At 45.0% G+C, this 19,021-nt stretch overlaps 1 protein-coding gene across 2 annotated transcripts in view; it reads left to right on the top strand.

Moving 5' to 3' along the window:
- Window positions 1-19,021, top strand: part of FRMPD4 (FERM and PDZ domain containing 4) — a 486,033-nt gene that overhangs the window by 394,170 nt on the left and 72,842 nt on the right. For both annotated transcript variants that reach the window (XM_074359181.1, XM_074359180.1), the window contains exons 3-4: window positions 5,746-5,906; window positions 10,170-10,272. In XM_074359181.1, the coding sequence (XP_074215282.1) occupies window positions 5,746-5,906; window positions 10,170-10,272 (264 nt within the window). The remainder of the gene's footprint in view (window positions 1-5,745; window positions 5,907-10,169; window positions 10,273-19,021) is intronic.

The raw sequence follows: 19,021 nt of genomic DNA on the forward strand, positions 1-19,021 counted from the left end.
TGGAGAAGGTTGGGGCAGGGTGTGAATGTTTATGTAACTCATCAGTTGTATTCTTTTAGGCTGCGCTTCAGAATTCACTGAAGCGTGTTCAGCAGGTAAAAAGATGTTTCTTTTTCAGCTTATTATAAAAGGACTCAAGTGTCTTTATAAAAAACTTTGCAAGGAGAGATCCAAAAGGTGCTTGACTAATACAAAGAACAAAATGATATTTCAGTGGGGAGCATTTTAGTGTGGATTCATTCTTACTGGAAAAGAGACAGGGGCTGATGATTTTTAGATAATGTATTCTGAAAATACAACCCTTTGAGCAAGAAAATGATCATGTCATTGGAAGGTTATCCTCAAAGTACAAGCAAAGCAAAAAGACTTTAAAAATCATAAGTGATTAAAAAAAATCATAAACGAAAAAAAAATACCAGAACAAGCTGCGACCACAAAATACGCACGTGGTTATCAGTTTCAAACCTTCTTTGGCTGGGGAAACAATGATGGTGTGATCTGGACCAACGTCAGATGCTCTGACACAGAGGACAGCAGCGTCTGAGATGAAAGGGCCTGCTCTTGTGTCTAGCTCCGTACGGTGGAGACAGTGCGCCTGCCATTCCCCATGACGCGCGCTCACTCCCCAGCCCTGCACCGGACTCTCGCTTAGTAGTCTCTGAAACATGGCAGATGGAAACTTAACCGTAGTTGAGTAGCTTGAGAAGCCTAGATTTTACTTTTTTGTATTCTGGCCCCGTTTTACCTCTTGCATAGCAATATATACTCGTGTTTACCGTATCATTGCATTTGATATGATTCTTCAAATTGAAAGCCTCAGAGCTTACTTGGGATTTGTGAGGCATCTCACTGAGAGTTGGGCTACAGGCATGTGAAACACTATTGAGTTTGTTTTCATCCTGTAAGATTAAATGAGTTCATAATGTCTGAAACCAATGCCTTTTTATTCATTGCCTTTAAGAGATGAAAATAACAGCCAGTGCTATTTGACTGCTTTTTACATGCCAGACATTTTGCTAAGTGCTTTATGTTTATTCATTCATGTAATTTTCACAACAATCTTATGAGAGAGTTTCCGTGATTATCACCATTCTGCAGATGAGGAAACTGAGACACAGAGTGATAAAGTCATCTACACAGGTCACACTGATAGGAAGTGGTGGGGCCAGGATTCGAATCCAGAGAGTCTGGCTCCAGAGTTTCATTCCAAACTACCGTACTAGTTCTCACATTGTGTTTTTAGTTCTCGGGCATTTGTGTTTCTTGTACAAACCGTAAAACATCAGTTCCTGGATAAGAAAATGTCTCCTGCAATCTGGATACATCAGGACACAGGACTTTGGTTAGAAAATGTGCTCATATGTGCTCAGCGCCACTTAGAACCTTCTAGTAGCTTCCTGTTTCCCTCAGAACAAAAACACTAAGTCCTTTTAAGAGCTTGTGTGATCTTCAGCCCCCCAGCACTTCTCTACCACTCCCCTCACTTCCTCTAGCCTCCCCCCACCACTGGCCACAAGGCTGTCCCTTAAGCATGCTCTCACAGGAACAACCCATGCCCCAGGACCTTTGCACATGGTGGTCCCACTGCCGAAGTGCTTCTCCCCTAACATTTCCTGACCCCTGATATAACCTCAAAGTTCCCTCACCCAGCAGCTCTCTAGCCTTCCTCCCTGCATTATTTTTCTCCTCAGTGTTCATAATGACCTGGTATGCCATACATTTTGTGGATTTAATTGGTTTATTCCCTGTCTCTGAACACTAGAGTGAACATTTTGTTTTTTCATTCTGCTTTCATTCCTGTTGTATCCCCAGAACTGAGAAGCCAGTGGACGTTCAATCAACGTTTGTTGACTAAATGAATAAGTGAATGCATTATAGAGTTGTTTTGGAGAATTAAATGAACTAACATGGAAAACATCTTGAAAAAGGCTTAGCATGTAATTCGTGTTTAATAAATATTGAGTATTAATAAAATAATGCAATATGTATTAAATGAATGATGAATTAAAAATAGGAGACTATTACTTTATCATATAGTGAAAGAGGGGAATCTAGCTACAGATGCTTTAAATATTTTAACTTATGTTTGCAGTGGATGCTAAGGGAGGTAATTGGGGACATCACTTGTGTCCCCTTTTCCTACTATTCAGAAGGTACCAGAACACACCCTTCCCTGGGCAGAAGAATGTCCCCAAACCTTGCTGCACTTTGGAATCACCTGGGGAATCTTTTTAAAAAATCAATAGCTTTCACTCCCAGATATTCTGATGTGATCGGTCTGGGGGTGAAACTTGGGCATTAGGACTTTTTAATGCTCCCCAGGCGATTCTAATGTTCAGCAAAGTCTGGGAACCACTGCTAAGAAGCTTTTCACAGAACTGGCAACAGCAGGGGGAATTGTCTTCCGCAGTCCCTCTCTACACTTGGAATTGAGAGTTACACCAACCAGAGTTCGATTCTCTATTCTACATCTATGACCATTAGCAAGTCCCTTCACCTCTACCTTACTCATTCAGAGTATGTCTTTGGTGGATTCTGGTGCAAACTCAGAGCTCAGGGCCAAAAAATGTGGATTCGTCCTCCTGTTTTTCCTCTGTTTTGTCCCTCTGGAACAAAGGAATAAAAGGACAGACTTATTTCCAAATGTAGCTAGAGTACAGCACACTCCTCTTACTGAGTCCAAGCTCGTACCACGTACCGCACGACAGGCCAGTAAATCAGGAGATGAGTTGTTGGGGCAAGGGATAGCAACTTTATGTGGAAAACAGGCAGACTAAGAAGATGGTGGAGTGGTGTCCCAAAGAGCCATTTTCCCTGAGTTAGAATTCTTTTATACTACAAGGAGAAGGGAGTGTGGCTGGTCCTTGCAACTTCCTGGTGCAAGAATCTTTTGTTCTTGCAGCTGTCCGCATAGGTCTGGTTTCAATGTTCCTATAAACCTTCAATAAGACAACTGTTATTTTCTGTTCTGCAATTTTTAATCTCTATGTGAATGGAAAAGTGTTGCACCTTTAAAGGTCAGAGCCTTGAGAATGGGCTCTCCTGTAGATTTCAGGCTCGAGGCAACATTCTTTTACAAAAGGTGCAGAACCAGCGTGACTCAGCACAGGGAGCAGAGCACAGGGTTAGAGCTCAAGGAACACATCCAATATGGAGTCTAGGTTTGTTCTCTGTTACACTCTAAGACAGAGCTCTCTTAGGAGATGAGAGAACAGAGCCCATGATCCCCCTGCAGCCCCACTCTCCCCCAGGCACACACTGCCTTGCCTGTTTTAGGCATGTGAGAGATCAACGTGAAGGATCAAGTTCTGCCCAGGGTGGCCTCCCGTGGGAGTGTGAGAGGCGCTGCTTGGCATCCTAGTTCTCAGCCCTAACTTCCCCACTTGTTCCCTATGTCTCAGTCCCTGCCTGCCCCGGCCCCATCTGCGACTGCCATGACTGGGGCTCGCCCTGCATCAGTTTTGCTGGTTTAATCAGGGCCTTGAATTCTGTCCTTTGGACTGCCAGGTCTCTCCATGTGACCTGCCCACCTCCCTTCGTCCCAAGCATGTGCCCCACCATGGTAGCCATGTCTAATCTCTGGATCTAGACAAGCACCTACAATTTCACATAAGGCAGCCTCTCCCCCTTTGACCCTATAATGCCGCCACTCTGAGCCTGGACACTTCTAGAATGGTGCTGGCGACACTGGGGATAGCACACCACCAAGGCCAGCTTCGTGGACGTGTGCCCTATGCAGTCACACAGGGCCCTGAGCTGGGCTTCACATTCTGCTGTCTTAAAGTTCTGAATCATGTTGGAACGAGGGCCCCCACATCGTTTTGGACTGTCCTTGTAAATGATGTAGCAGATGACGCGTAGAAGACCTAGCGTGAATCACACCTGGCTTACACCTGAGAAGAGTGAGACCTCGGCCCAATTATTCTTCCTCCCTGGGCATTCGCAAAGAGGAGGTGGGTGGGGTCAGACGCCCTCCAGTGTGGGGCTTCTGAAGAAGAAGTAAGACACCAGACGAGTGTCGGCACGTGGCACACAACAGGTTCTTTCTCAACGAACACTTCTCTTTTTCCTAGTGTTCCAGATCAAAAGCTGCTAAATCGAAAAGACATTTCCTTCTTTTCCGTTTCAAAGGGATTTTTAAACTTTTATTTTCCTAGTCATTGATACATGCCTAAAGGACGGATCCTGGCAGGTTTTCATTAATTTTTCTTAACTCTCATTAATTACACTGAAGGACAACACGATTCCTCCTTCTCCTTCTCCTTTCTCTATTATATTTGAACAATGTGTTGTCCAGATGGCACATAGAGTAGCATCTTTCAAGGTATTTAAAAATCATCTTCTTTTACTTATTGAAGAAGATTAGAAAGAGAAAAATTGAATTAAGCCCATGTCATTGAAATAATCTTGGCTTACATACTTTAAGGAGATTTCTAGTGTTCAAACTAACAGCTCTTCCCCAAAAGAAGTCTGCCTTGGATGACGTGCATGAGTGAAGACTTCATTAAGAGTCACAGGAGTTGGTTTTCGACCTGACATTCTGGCATCGCAGCCATGGGCCCTGAGAGACAATAAGCCACTCTTCTCGTGTCGGTTTCCTCCCTGGGAAAATGCAGATGATAATAGCTGCTCTGCTCCTTCATTCTCAAGGTTGTTTTGTGGCTCAAATGAGCTATTCGTGGAAGCATTTGGAAAAGTTTTGAATGTGATGCACATTTCAAGTTTAGATAATTGGTAAGACTTCTGAAGTTCAGGTTTTAACAAAAAGGTTCATTCAAATCGTTTGAATGTCTCTCCAGAACAGAAATGCCAAGAGTTAATTCCTCAACTTCTTTGGAAAAGGGGGAATGTATTTGATGCCAGGATAACCTAGTACTACCCAAGTGATCTCCATCACTTCAATTTCGCTGGAGCCAAAAGCCATGCACGTTACCTACTGAGGTTACTCCTCAGCATATCAGTTACAATTGGATACTTTTCCACAAATGGGAAAGTGGGTGGGGAGGGATAAATTAGGAGTTTGAGGCTAGCAAATACAAACTACTATATATTTTAAAATATATATATACATTTCACTTCTGACAAGCTGTAGGTGATACTGATGCTGGTCTGTGGACCACACTCTGAGAACCACTGTCCAGGCTGCTAATCAATTTCTTTATTGAAATCATCTTTTTACTTGTCTGTCTCTCCAGCTAAAATGGGAGTCCCTTAGGGCAGGAGTTGGTTGGGTTTTTTCCTTTTTGTTTTTTATGTCCACATTCCCAGCAACTAGCAAAGTGGTTCTGATAGGGGGTAGGCCCTCAATAAACGTTTATTTGCATGAGTGAATGAGTGAATGAATGAGGTAATGGTTCTAGGCTCTTTATTTAAGTGTGTAAAATTTAAGCATATAAAATAGGTAAAAAAAAAAAAACTAAGTCCTACTGTACAGCGCAGGGAACTATATTCAATAGCTTGTAATAACCTATAATGAAAAAGAATGTATATGTATAACTGAATCACTATGCTGTACACCGGAAACTAACACAGCGCTGTAAATCAGCTATACACAAAAAGTGGGCCTGGAGTTTTCAAGGAAGAAGGCGGCCATGCACAAAGCATGACAGTGGGTCTCCCCGCATCTTTCACACTCTCTACCAAAGAGAGAACAGGCGGTTTTGCAGCTAGAGAGAAGCCATCGCCAGGCCATTGCCAAACACGTCCATTGATGCCTTGTTTCTCTTGTGTGTGTTTGTCCCACAGTCACATGACACAGGCAATCTCTTTCGATGACCCTCGGTTGGAGAGCTGCCAAATCATCCCTCCGGCTCCGCGGAGGGTGGAGATGAGGAGGGACCCAGTGCTGGGATTCGGTTTCGTGGCAGGGAGTGAAAAGCCAGTGGTCGTTCGCTCAGTAACACCGGGTAAGCATGCAACCCCACTTCTCGCTCTCCGGGACCATCCGCCACCCCTTGCCAGCACAACCGCTGTTCCATTTCACAAGTGTCATACTGGTCTGTTTCCGGCTGTGAAGGCTAGTTGAGTTTTCCCAGCAGTGGACAGAGCCAGACCACCAGAGGGACAGAAATGGCTCTGCAAATTAGGTTTTAAACTGCCAAATCCATCATCTCTTGGGACTTAGGAAAACACGGATCCATCATTTGTAACCATGGAAATGACCCACTTCTTGAATGCAAATGTTAAGAGGCAGGCACTGTGCTGTGTTCAGTAAACACATGGCAAACTCCTTAGTGAAAAAGCAGCAAGTTGTGTTTAAGCTCCTGTAGGATTTAGTTCATTGAGGTGGTTGGATTCCTTTACAGAGGTGTGCTCCCCTCCCTTCCCACCAGAGGCAGAATGTATTTTCCTACCCCCTCTGTTGGGCTGGACCAGGTGACTGACTTTGGCCGATGGCATATTAGCCAAGATGACGTGAGTGAAGGCTTAACCTATGCTTGTGCTCATTTCTTGGCCTTCTGCCATGGCCAGAAGACGAATTTCCCTGGAGGGGCTGCTACCCTTTCAGCCTGAGCCCCACAGTGAATGTGTGGGGCAGCCAGCCTGCAGCCTAGAGCTAAGTCCAGCCTGATAGTCACTGTGCAGTAGAACTGCCCGGCCAAGCCTGGCCTTGATCAGCCAATCCACAGTCATTCTAAAGACCTGTAAGCGTGAGAAGAAAGCCTCCTGAATTTGAGGTCGTTTTGTTACACAGTAAATGCTGACTGATATAGTATGTGGCAAATCTCTTAAATTCTACCATCTGATCAGATAATTAATGTACGTGGCCTCAGTCACTCTCATTAGAGTGTACAGATGTTCCACGATCAAAACAGTTGACTATAATGGACTCCAAGGCAATTGCCTGAAGTGGGCTCCCTTTGACTTTCCAGAAACAATGCCCTTTTTCTCATTCATTTAATATACATATTTCTGTACTTATTTTAATGGACTTAGATCAGATTTGTTTTCAGACAAAAGGAAAGTATCTTCTCTGCTGTTTCTCTCCAGGATTTTGCACATCGGCAACAGAGTTCAGAAGTAAAGTACTGTAGGAAGGAGCACAGACTGGCATCAGACTGCCTGGGTTTGAGGGATTTGAATCCTGCCTCTGCCCCTTATTAGGTTTTTTGAGCTTCTGTGTTAACTCCCCTACATTTCAGTTTGATGTAACTTCTCTACATCGTTTGGATAATGAGGATCATAATTTGTACCTTGCAGGGCTGGGGAGAGGATGCAGTGAGTCAGAAGGGTGCGAATTTCATGCTTATTCCAGGAGTGCTTCTCCTCCTCCCCCTCCTCGTTATTATTAAACTCTAAAATATTTGGCCAGTTGAGTGTGTCAGTTAAAGGAAATGAAAGCCACCTAGTGAGCTAGTATAGTTTTTTAAAGTTGATTTCATTTGTCCTTTTTCATCGTTTGGACACAATGTGCCCCAGGGCAAGCACTTCAAATCCAGTTAACCACCATCTACTGGTGCCTAGAAGTTTCCTTTGCACGCCTACCGCTGCCTCACTGCCCAGCTTCTTACTCTGTCTGCTGAGCTTTTTCTGGCATTAGGTACAGATCATCATTTAGTTCTGTGGTGGGGCTGTTGACCTCGATGCAGTGGAGAATTTTATTCTTAAAAAAAAAGAGAGACTTGTTGTTTTTTTATAATAATGAAATAATATATATGCTTTGTTGAAAAACAAAACAAAACACGACAACATAGATAGTATAGAGGATAAAAATTCTGAAAAGAAGTCGTCTGCATTCCTGCTACTGAGAGATCACCATTCTTAACATATACATGGAGAACTTATGTATAGGAGACAATTCTGTGCATACATATGCATGAATTGTGTATCATATGTATTCTCTGTGTGTGTGGACACTTTTTTTTCCTAAGTGGGGTCAATTTGGCATGCAGTTTTGTAAGAGTGTGACACTTTAACCCCTCTGGTTATGAGATTCTCCGAAGTGTGTGTCCTCCTTGGAGCTGATGGGAGATTCAGGTCTTGTTTTTTTGCTTCTATGGCCTCACTTTTCCTTCAACCTCTTCCCTTCATTGCCCTCAGTTCTCCTTAGATTCAGACACTCACACCTACCATTAGACAATTTTGAGAAGAATGGAAAAAGTGAAAAGTAAGGTTAGGGAGTGCTGTTTCCAGTCATTTTTATGAATGAAAATGCTGGTTAAATCAACTGTGTCTACCATCAAAATGACTTTCCTGAACTCCAAGTGATGCCAGTGGCAAGGGCAGATTTTCTGTCGTAGGCAACCCAGCCTTCAGAGTCAAGGGCAAGAGCGTTCGCTCACGTGTACCATTGCTTGACATTCTGGAAGGAACTATGTCGTGTGTTGCTTCCTCCCATAATTCTTACTGAAACAAGAGTATCTCCATTTGAGCAAAAAGCATAGGCCCCATGTCAGTCTGTCCTGTTAATTAGCACGTGGTTTGCTCATCAGAGTAATTAACATCCACCATCCAAACAGTTCATTTGAAAATTGTTCTTTGTTTAACCAGCATTTGACTTCTAGTGACTTTCAGACTTGCACTTGTGTGCAGACACTGCATCTCAGTTCTCACACCTTGAAATGAATATTTTCTCTTACTGATTCAGGGACATGTAAAGGTTTTCCCCACTCTCTTGCTCCCCAGGAGACAAGTGTGTTCTCCAGCTCGAGTGACCCATCTGCCAAGCGTCCGGGTGGGGAGAGAATAGCTCAATTATTTTGAGCTCCATGATCTGGGTGTGAAGTGTTCGTTTCAATTCCTATATGAAGTAAAAGTGATAATATTTGAAAGCCAATGTTTTGGTTGCACCTATTACCCAGACAGACCTCTGGGAATAAAGTGAAAATTCCAGTCCCACGTAGTGCCAGATCCCTGCTGGGGGTCATGGTATTAGACGTGAGAAGATAAGCCATATTATCGGAGTGTTTTAAGTTTTATTTCATACAGATGTGTGCTTCATGCAGCTTTAAGTTTATGTGTCAAGAGACCTGGCAATGACCAGTTTTTGAGTTATAGGAGCAAATTCAAAAGAGGTGTCAGCCACCTTGAACTTGGAAAAGTCCACACACCTTAGCAGAGGTCAGTCCTCCCTTTCCAGCCAGTTCTTTCCCCTGTGTGAGGCTCGGTTATGTCATCCCGTGCGAGGATTAGAGTACACAGTGCGGTTACTAGGTCAGCATTCAGCCCATTGCGGGGTGCACAACAAATGCTCAACACATATCAGTTCTCTCCCTCCTCGTTGGAAAGACAGCTGGAAGAGGCTGCGATGGATCAAGACAGAAACAGGGGTCCTCTGGAATCGCACGTGAGCCCCGACACAAACATCCAGCACAGTCCAGACCACAGAAATGACCAAACACCCTCACCTCCCAGCGGACGGGAGGGATGACTGCGGCTTTACCAGTCCCAGTGGTAGCCCTGTTTCCCTCCTCCCACCTTTTAGACGAGAATTACTAAGATGCTCACGGTAGAGTTACTCCCGGTTCCTTCAGCCCTCCTCCAAAAGCACGTAACACAAGGCCAAGCCTGCAAGTCCTTCCCAGCACCTCCTTGTTGAGCTGCCTTACGGTTCCCCACAGTGTGCAGCCTCCCTGGCGTGCAGAGTAAGTCGATGCAACTGTGTTCAAACCCAGGTGTGCCCGGCTGGTCACAGCTCTGGCCACAGGGCATCAACATCGCTGACTGGCTACCTGTCAGGGGGAATACCTTCTTCTAAGGGCCCCGATACTCAGGGTCTGGTCAGCTGGCCAGCAGCATCAGTGGCCCCTGGGACCTTGTGAGAAATGCCTTACGTCACCCCACACCCCTCCTAACCTGGAGTTGGCCTGCAAGGCAACACGGTCCCGGGCGACGCACAAGCCCGTTAACGTGTGAGAAGCATTGCTCGTCTCAGCCTTGCCTGGGCGGTTTGAGGGCAATGTAGATGCCTGAGTCCCACCTCCAGAGGTTCTGATTTCACCCAGCAGGGTGCAGACTGGGCCGCGGAGGTGGGGTTACCCAGAGCTCCCCTCCCCCGCCGGAGTTCTGTCTAACCTTGAGAAGGTTATGGAGACAAGACCCTGGGTGTGGGTGGGTGTCGTTTTTGCTGAGAGCACCAGTCATTCCTAAGGAATCGTGATGGGGAGAGGAGGCCACGGATGGATTACCAAAGGTCTCCTCACCTGCCCTTCACTCTCATGTGTCTCCAGGTGGCCCCTCGGAAGGCAAGCTGATCCCGGGAGATCAGATTGTGATGATTAATGACGAGCCCGTGAGCGCTGCGCCGAGGGAGCGGGTCATCGACCTGGTCAGGTAGGCGACCCTGTGCCGGGGCCCGTCTGAGCCCTCAGCCAGCAGACGGAGGGCTTCCCCGGGGCCGCTTGGGGCAGAAACATCAGCTCACACGTTCGCCTTGAAAGTGCCGGCGACGCTGACCTCTAATACATAAAACCAGGCTCCGTAAACACAAAACACTCGCCTGCCCACTCTGTGTTAACGTTCAGGGTGCCTGGGCTTGTGCTTGAAAAGTTTTTGAGTCCTCTATCCATTGCTGTAGCCAAGGGCTGCATTTTTGCTCTCTTCCAAAATGATGACCACACTGATAGCTCATAATCAGGGACGTCCCCTTGCAACACCTGACTTCCCTTTAAGTGACGAATAATTTGATACCCGCCATCCCGTGGACACACCAGCACACAGTTCACCAGTTTTTCATACTTGACTGAGTGATTCGTTACTTAATTTTGAAATCATCAACCAAGGAAAAAGGATAATTAGGTCAAAACAAGGACAGTTTAAAAATGTGTTTGCTTTACGGCTTTAGTTTCATCATAGATGTAAATAGTCTGTTTTGTGATATTCTTAAAGGGTTGCCAGAAAATCTACTTGATGTGATGTTAAAATATCGGTCAAGAATCCCCGGAGAAGCCCACTGGAGTTACAATCCCACGGTGAATTTAGCGCAAAAGGGGTCTTTCGAAGTTTTCCAAATGAAGCTGAGCCCGCTGGATGAATGGGGCCCCTCATGCTGCGGGACGTTGCGGGATGTCGCGTTGTGTGACGTTTGCCCTTTGTAAACCAATCTTTGGAGGCAAAACTGAAGCAGAAGCTAGGCTATCAGAGCACTTGAAACTGAGAAGGAAATCTAACATTTATGATCTCTCATAACGAAAAGTACACCTGTCCCCTCAGAAAGGGATGAAGTAGATACTTCTGGGGTTTTCTGGACCATGTATCTTTCCCAAGCCTGTTTCAGCTTCTGCTCTACACAGAAGTGCTGGGCTGGCATGTGTCCTGGGAAGAACTGGGTGAAGGGTAAGAAGGCAGAGACATAGAAACTGAGGGGGCTTATTTTTAGGGTGAGCATCCATCCCAGCTTTAGCACAGAAAGGCCCACGTTGGGGCACCCCCAGGTCCCGGGGTGCTTGGGCACCCTTCTTTAGCGTGGGCCTCATAGAGCAGAGCCTTCACAGCTGGCTGGCAAAGCCCCTGTCCTCCCAGGGGGTCCAGATCTCCCAAAGAAGTCCCTACACAGGAGTGGACACAGGCTCGTGTCGGTCACCCTGCAGCAGGAGCCAGCCCTGGGCACGGCACCATTCTCCTTGGGGACCAGAAACGCAAGGATCAGGAGTGACTGCATTTTAGAGCCCTTGGGAGGGAGCTGCAGTGTTACCATTTGGAACCACTTCTCTCTTGAGAGGAGTGTGGGCGGCCACGGGAACACACTTCACACAGGCAGGCCCTGAGCCTCTGCGGGCTCGCGTCCTGGAGCGCCGTGTTGGGCTGATGGCGGGGCCCTTGGTCATTTTGTTTTCCCCTGGGCACATGCATCTGTGATCAGCCCTATTGATTTCCGTGCTCAGAGGATGACAGAAGCAATAAAGTATCTGTGTTTGTGTTTCCTGGGACTGAATTGCCTGCTGCAGGACAGAGATGGAGAAAAAGCTGTCTAAGAGTGTGATCATTTTTTTAGCAATCCTTCCAGGGCATTTAGAAAGATTGTTTTCCGAAAAAGATTTTTCCTTCTTCTGTGGAAGAAAATGGCATCTCTGTAAACAAAAGTCTCTCTAGGACTTTTTGTGTAATGCAGCTCAGTGAGTATTTGTTGAATAGATGAACCAATTAAAAGGTGGGGGGAGGGTCTAGCTCAGTGGTAGAGTGCGTGCCTAGCATGCAGGAGGTCCTGAGTTCAGTCCGCATTACCTCCATTTACAACAAACACACACACACCCACACGCACACACACAAAGAGGGCAGAGCAGACAACAGCCTGTGGTCCAAATCCAGCCCACCATCTGTTTTGGATGGCCTGTGAGCTAGCTAAGAATGGTTTTTGTTTTTGTTTTTTTAACCATTTTTAAAGGGTTGGGAAAAAACAAAAACAAAAGAATATTTTGTCACACCCAAAAGTCATATGAAATTCACATTTCGGAGCCCGTAAATAAAGTTGTATTGGAAACCAGCCACACACGCCCGTTCACTTCCATGCTATCTAAGAACGCCTCCTCCCTGCAATAGCCAAGCTGAGGACATGCTGCAGAGACCCGTGACCTGCTAAGATGCGAATAGTCGCTACCGGCCTTTACAGAATAGGTTTGCGCACCCCTGCTTTAGGAAATACTAAAGTAACCAATCGCATTTTCTTTGGTTAAGTCAAGTTTAGATTAAAACCCCCAAATAACAGGCGCAGAGAACTTTGCTCAGGATGGGATTGTGATGAGCGTAAGATTGCCGCATACTTAATGAAGAAGTTGTGGTGGTTTCAATGTTTGAAGTGGAAAGCATGCATATTTTTTAAGCATCGTGAAGTATGGCAGGTACAGGAACCTCTCTTTCCCTTGTCGCAGCCTGGCCCCCCTTCCTACCCTGGGAAGAGAGAGCTGAGGTCACGGTTACAGCCCTCTCTGGCTGAACTACAGCTGCTCCTCTGATTAGCATTGGCTGTCACCTCCCTTAGTGGCACCAGTACCTCCATTTTGGCTCTTCTGTGAAGCTCATCTGTGGGTTCCTTGGTGGCAGGAGAGGAGGGCACCCTCTTGCCACTAGCTTTCCCGACAAGACCTCTTGGGTACGGTGCCAGGTAGACCAGCTACTCTTCCAGGTGTCCCCCGTGACCTCATCACCAAGGGGAGGACGTGAACTCTCACTGGCTCGCAGCCCTTCTGACAGCTCTGCAGTTCTCCCCCACCCTTTCCAGAAGGAGAGAGGGAGAGGAGGAGGTGGCTGGCAGCACATCTGGCCTCCCCTTAGAATGTTCTGGGGAGTCCCTTTGGTTTGCAGTTGACTTTAGAACGTGATCCGAGTGTCCCCTGGCTGGTGTCTCACTGATAGATGACAGGGACCCAGTTTAAATCAGAAATGTAGCTTGATGTAGAATCAGGTAACCCAGGTTCTGAGTTCCGTGAGAAAGGAGACCTTGTCTGTGTTGCCCTCAGCCGTGCCCCCGTGGCCCAGCCCCGTGTGTTGAGAAAGTGAGTGGACTCTGGAAATAACCAATTTCGCTGGCTTTCCCCAAGATCTCCTACAGGCTAACTTGTGAGTTGGAAGGTCAGCTCATTTGAATCCATCTCTCAAAGAACATTTATAGGCAAGCCAAGGCCCAGCCTTCAGGAATCTTCCATCATGTCTGTACAGGTGGGACCCGTCAAGACAGACAAGCCCCCACATTGGACACTTGGGAGAATTGTCAGATTTGAACGGAATTTGCCTGTGATAAAAGCATCCAGTTCCCCCTTCTCCCCTCCTCTCTGTTAGGGCAGCACCTCGGTTGACTGTTCCTACCGACCTGATAGGCTCGGATGCTACTGAGAGGGTGAACACGTGTTCCTAAAACTGACTCCCTTTTCATCTCAAAGCAATGAATTTACCTTTGAAAAAGTAACAAGTTACTTTATCGTAAGCAAATAAATCGCAGTGCAGTGACACAGCGCGGTTCACAGAGGCACCGCCTGGTGGAGTTCTTATTGTAGCAGAGACCTTCAAACTCATTAAACCAGAATTTTGAAATAATGTATTTCTCACTCATGAAAAAATTCATCCATTAGAAAATTTTCCTGTGCCTTCCCATCAGTTTAGCCATCTATCTGCCATATGTGTACTCACCTAAAAATTTAGCTCTTGCAAAATAATCTCTTTTTTTATTGGCCTTCTCAGCCGATCTGTGTTTTAATGTCTCTATCTTACACAAGATAAATTCCCTTTCTGTTTAATAAAATATCCTATTTTCTTAGCCACTGAGGAAATTTGGGAAAACACTCATCATTTTAATAACACTGTAAAATTCTCTCTTTAAAAACTGGCATCCATTTACTTGCCTGTGTGGTTTGGTCTTATTTTTTCTTTTCTTTTCTTTTTTTTTTTTTTTTTTTCCTCATTGCCACATTTGCTTGTGGATTATTTTTTGTTTCCAGCTACATTTGTGTTTCTTTGTGGACTAGTTTTCTTATCATTTGGCTGTTCTATTATAGATTTTTTTTTTCTTGAGAAAATGAAAGAGTTTCTTGGAGACCAATTTACTGCTATAGTAACCACATTTGGGTTTTTTCCTGTATCCTCAAAAAGAGCTATAATTGCTGCACTGAAATTAGACGAGTTCCGTTCATTTCATAGGTTTCTAAATTGTTAAACTCTTAACTCATGCTTTGTAGTGGTGGAGGAGTGAAATCTTTGAAGAATTCATGCCCTTTGCAAATTACCATATCTTTCTTCTTTAGAAGTATCCAGGGATAATTTCCCTTGGCTTTCCACAACTAGACAAATTAACGTAAAACAGTCTCCAAGACTTTATGTTGAAAAACTATGGCGTATAATTGCTCATAGGCATTATGACTCATGCCCCATCCCCCCAGGCTAGCCAATCCAATTAAATGCATTTTTTAAATTAATTTCGTTAATTAATTTACAATGCTCACAATTATTGCGCATTAACTGGGTAGCAAATGTAATGAAGAGCACCGAGGGTGTATACATACATAAAACATGATTCCTGCCCTCAAGGAGGAGACCACTGATGACTTGCACAATGTTTAGAACTGTGCAAGACTGAGGGGGCGGGTAGTGTTTGGTAAGAACGCTTGGTAAGGATGGATTACTACTTGCAGGAACATAGTAATGGTGGTAAAGGGTAGCCGTTGGCCCTGAGTGGAAGGGCAGGTTTATGCCTGGAGGGAGGGTTATAAAATCAATCTTCCTCTTATCCCTGGGAACCCCAGACCCTCCTGAGGGAAGCTCACTTTCCAGCTGGCAGAATGGAAATATCCATTGTTCAGATGGCTGTCCGGAGCCAGAACGTCAAAATCTCCACCTGTCCTCCCTCAATTAACTTATCAAGGCAGCAACAGAAATCTGGTTCACGTTAGATTGGAAGTACCAGTCTATTGGGATGAGAGATCCACCTGAGAATCTGATAAATACCATGGGCTTACCCGTCCCCCCAGAAGATCCGTGTGTATGCATGGTTTTGCATGTCCTAACAGAACGTTCCTTGACTCCCTTGTTGCCAGTCCCAGTTTTAGAACCCCAGCAGCTGACTCGGAAGATGCTGGCTCCCTCTCTGTCTCTGAATCTCTGTTGGAAGGTAGCATTGAAGAACCGAGTATATGAGTTCCACCTTCTCCCCTCCTCTGCAGTAGGGCAGCCAACTATGCCTTCATCTGTCTGCTCTCACCGCCCAAGTTGACTATGCCTGCTGATCTTATTAACGAGCAGAGCCATAACTATGGCCGTATCGACAGAACGCTGCCTGCATCTCTCACCCCTTCTGTACTGATAACCTGCAGTCAGAGCTTTTCTGGGGCGCAGTAGGGTTTCTCTGATAAGAAAGTAACTATAATAAGAAATAAGAATAGGGAGAGGATAATAGCTCAGTGGTAGAGTGCCTGCTTAGTATGTGTGAGGTCCTGGGTTCAATCCCCAGTACCTCTAAAAAGATTTTTTTAAAAACCGTAAAAAAAATAAGAATAGATTATAAATTATTAATCATTAACTCACAAAGGACGAAATCACTAAGTTTTAGTAACATTCCTTTTACCTAAGTAACTAATATTTGTAAACACATGCCAAACGATGTAAAATTTTCGTTTCAAGGCCAGGAAAATTATTTTAACAGTTCTAACAAGAGTGCTCACAGAGAGGGCTTGTGTTTTCCTGGAACATATACATCCTTACAAAAAAAAAAGAAAAGAAAAGAGCCAACTGACTTCCACAATCAAGGTCAAAGCTTTCTGGATAACTTTTAAGGGTAACTTTTTTGACACCTCAGGAAAAATAAAAGAATATTATTGATGGCATCCTACTTAATAATGGTGATGAGAGTTCACATGCATTAAGTCCTTTTTATATGCGAAGCCTTCTGCTAAACTCTTTTCCTTTGTGTTAAGACTAGCCTCACTCATACCGTAATATGCCCTGTCCCGAGTGCTTTTTGTGTATTAAAACTCACTCAGTCCTCAAATGGTGAATGGGTACAGTACTTACCTCCAATTTACAGGTGGGAAATTGAGGCACAGGAAGGTTAAGTGAGGGGCCCCAAATCCCACAGCTAGTAAGTGGTGGGGGAGGGGAACCCAGTCTGGCTTCTGAGCGAATGCTCTTAACCTGTTCATCGTGTGGACTCCTTACAACAGCCTCGTGAGCAAGCACTGTTTATTGTACCCACATTACAGAGTGGAAACTGAGGCTTAAAGGGGTTGAGTCGCTTGCTCAGGGCAAGGAGGCAGGTGTGCAGGGGCAGCGGAAGAAAGCCAGTACAAATTACTGGGACGTGGTGGACTCAGCAAACAACAGAGCTGTAATTGGGCTCTGAGTCTTAGTGCCTTCACCCCATAGACACCTCCGATTCTGGATTAGACGCAAATAGCCTGTCTCCTATCCCCGGTTGGCCAAACATTTGTGTTGATTTTCATAGGAAGTGCTCAGGGGTTACCTGCTCGTTGTGGTCGGTGGGAGCCTGGCGAGCTTATTAAAAGCAAAATAAACTATTTAGAAGGGACCCATCTAACCATTAGATCTCAGCACGTCTGTCTTTTTACCATTCCCTTCTCATCAGAGTGATAATGGAAAGTCAAATCAGATCGTGATCCAGGAGCACTGCGCCCGCAGAAGAATATATTAGGAAGGTCACCTTCCTGTCTGATTTCAGCTGGGCTTAGATGCATTGCCATGCTGCTTAGTAAAATAACAAAGCAGAGAACATCTACCGAGCATCCGGCACATAAAATATGCATGATGATGTATGATATAATAAGGCCTTGTTATAGTAAAACCAGCAAGCAATTTCAGTGAAAACACAAAAGAACAGCCCCTTAGTATGCTGACGCTACCGATTGTGGTCTCACCTAATACGCACTTGCAAAGTACACATTTTCTGACAATTGCAAATTACAGAGCCTGGGGAGAAAGAGGTCGGTGACTCTAGAAAAAGAAAGTGTGGGAAAATGTTCTGATGTGGAGAAAGTAGAAAAAGGGATTTCGGTCCATAGTTCATAACGGTTATAATGACGTATAATGATGAAAATTAATAAGAAAAGTGACTTCACCCAGACTGTTTTAATGTCCCTTAGATTTTAATAACCATCTCCCACTCTCTCATCAAATCTCTCCATTACCGTAGATGCACTTAATGCAACTCGTGTATGAAAAATAAATGTTGGGAACTGAAGAACCAGAAAAAAAAATTTTAAACTAGGACGTGTTTTCGGTGACCTCATGTGGTTGACACGACCAAATACCTTAACTTGTATTAACAAGTACCTTACTTGTATTAAGGAAAAAAAATAGAAGAAGATCATTATTGGACCTTTGCCATGTTCTGGTAATCCTTTAGAAGTACAGATTTATAAATTATTCCATGCCCTTTGTATAAGTAGCTGAAAAGAAAAAAAAATTATCTTGGTGAGCCTGTGATCAGGATATGATCGGGATCAAAGAGTAAGCCTCATTCCTTAGAGGTTTAGATGGAGGATCTCAGGCGCTCAAAGCCAAATCTTATTTTGACAGGCAACACAGTGGAGGATGTGGTCGCCAGAATCTCAGGCCACACACTCCACTGTGTAAAGAGTGCATTGTTATTTATCCGTTACCTATAATAATCCAAATTTTATTTCAAATCCTTATCCTAGTATATGATCAATTCATGCCATTTTCTGCAGTGCTCAGTCTGCATTGAGTGTGGTTGATTTAATGGGAGGAGGCATTGGGAGAGATGAAGTGTGTCCACTCTTTGGCTGCGTCGTTCATCACACTAGAGTTCACTGAGCTATCTCTATGCCCATCTGGTCCGCCTTTGTTCTCTCACTCAGGCAGGGAGCTACTGGATCATCCCTTGTTCACCACTGCCAACCCTTCCAAAGCTGCTTCTCTGCCATCTTAGATGCACCGGCCCCTCCTGAGCTGTCCTGGGACACTGAATAATTCCAGGGCTAATTCCTTCTGGAATTGTCACCTTCCCAGGGTTCTAACTAGGAAAGAAGTCACAGGTTGCTGTGCTCTTCAATTCCACAAGGCTTTGTGAGGGTTCCCAAGTAATTCTTCCCCAAGGATCAGCTTCTGAAAAGAGAGGGAGCACGCCTTCTCTTTCACAGGCACCCACAGTTGGTGTTCTTCATCTTGCCCCAAGTCTCACTCCATCCTCTGAAGAGCCCCCACTTGGAGAAGAGGATGCTTTACCTGATTGATTGGCTATCCTTCCCAGCCTATTAGTTCCTAGCCTATTATCCTATTATCTTTCCCAGCCCTTAGTTCCTAGAACCTAGACATTTTTCTCCTTTCTTCTGTAACAGCCCTGTCCTAGAGTGATGAGTGTTGTGTGGTCTGGCTGATCAAATGGGCAAAGAAATCGAGCTGACCCAGCAGAGCAAAGAAATGGGCATGGAGGTGAACATCAGTGACAATTTCAAAATATTTTCCTGCTACCGATGGGAAGACATGGAATGGGAATCAGGAAAATCTGAATTCACATCCTCCCTCTGCAACGATTAGCTGTGCGTGACCTTGGGCAAGGACTTCATTTCTATACTCCTCAGTTTCTTGACCTATAAAATGAAGACCTACCTCATACCATTGT

The sequence above is a fragment of the Camelus bactrianus genome, chromosome X, assembly GCF_048773025.1.
Source record: "Camelus bactrianus isolate YW-2024 breed Bactrian camel chromosome X, ASM4877302v1, whole genome shotgun sequence".
NCBI lineage: Eukaryota > Metazoa > Chordata > Mammalia > Artiodactyla > Camelidae > Camelus > Camelus bactrianus.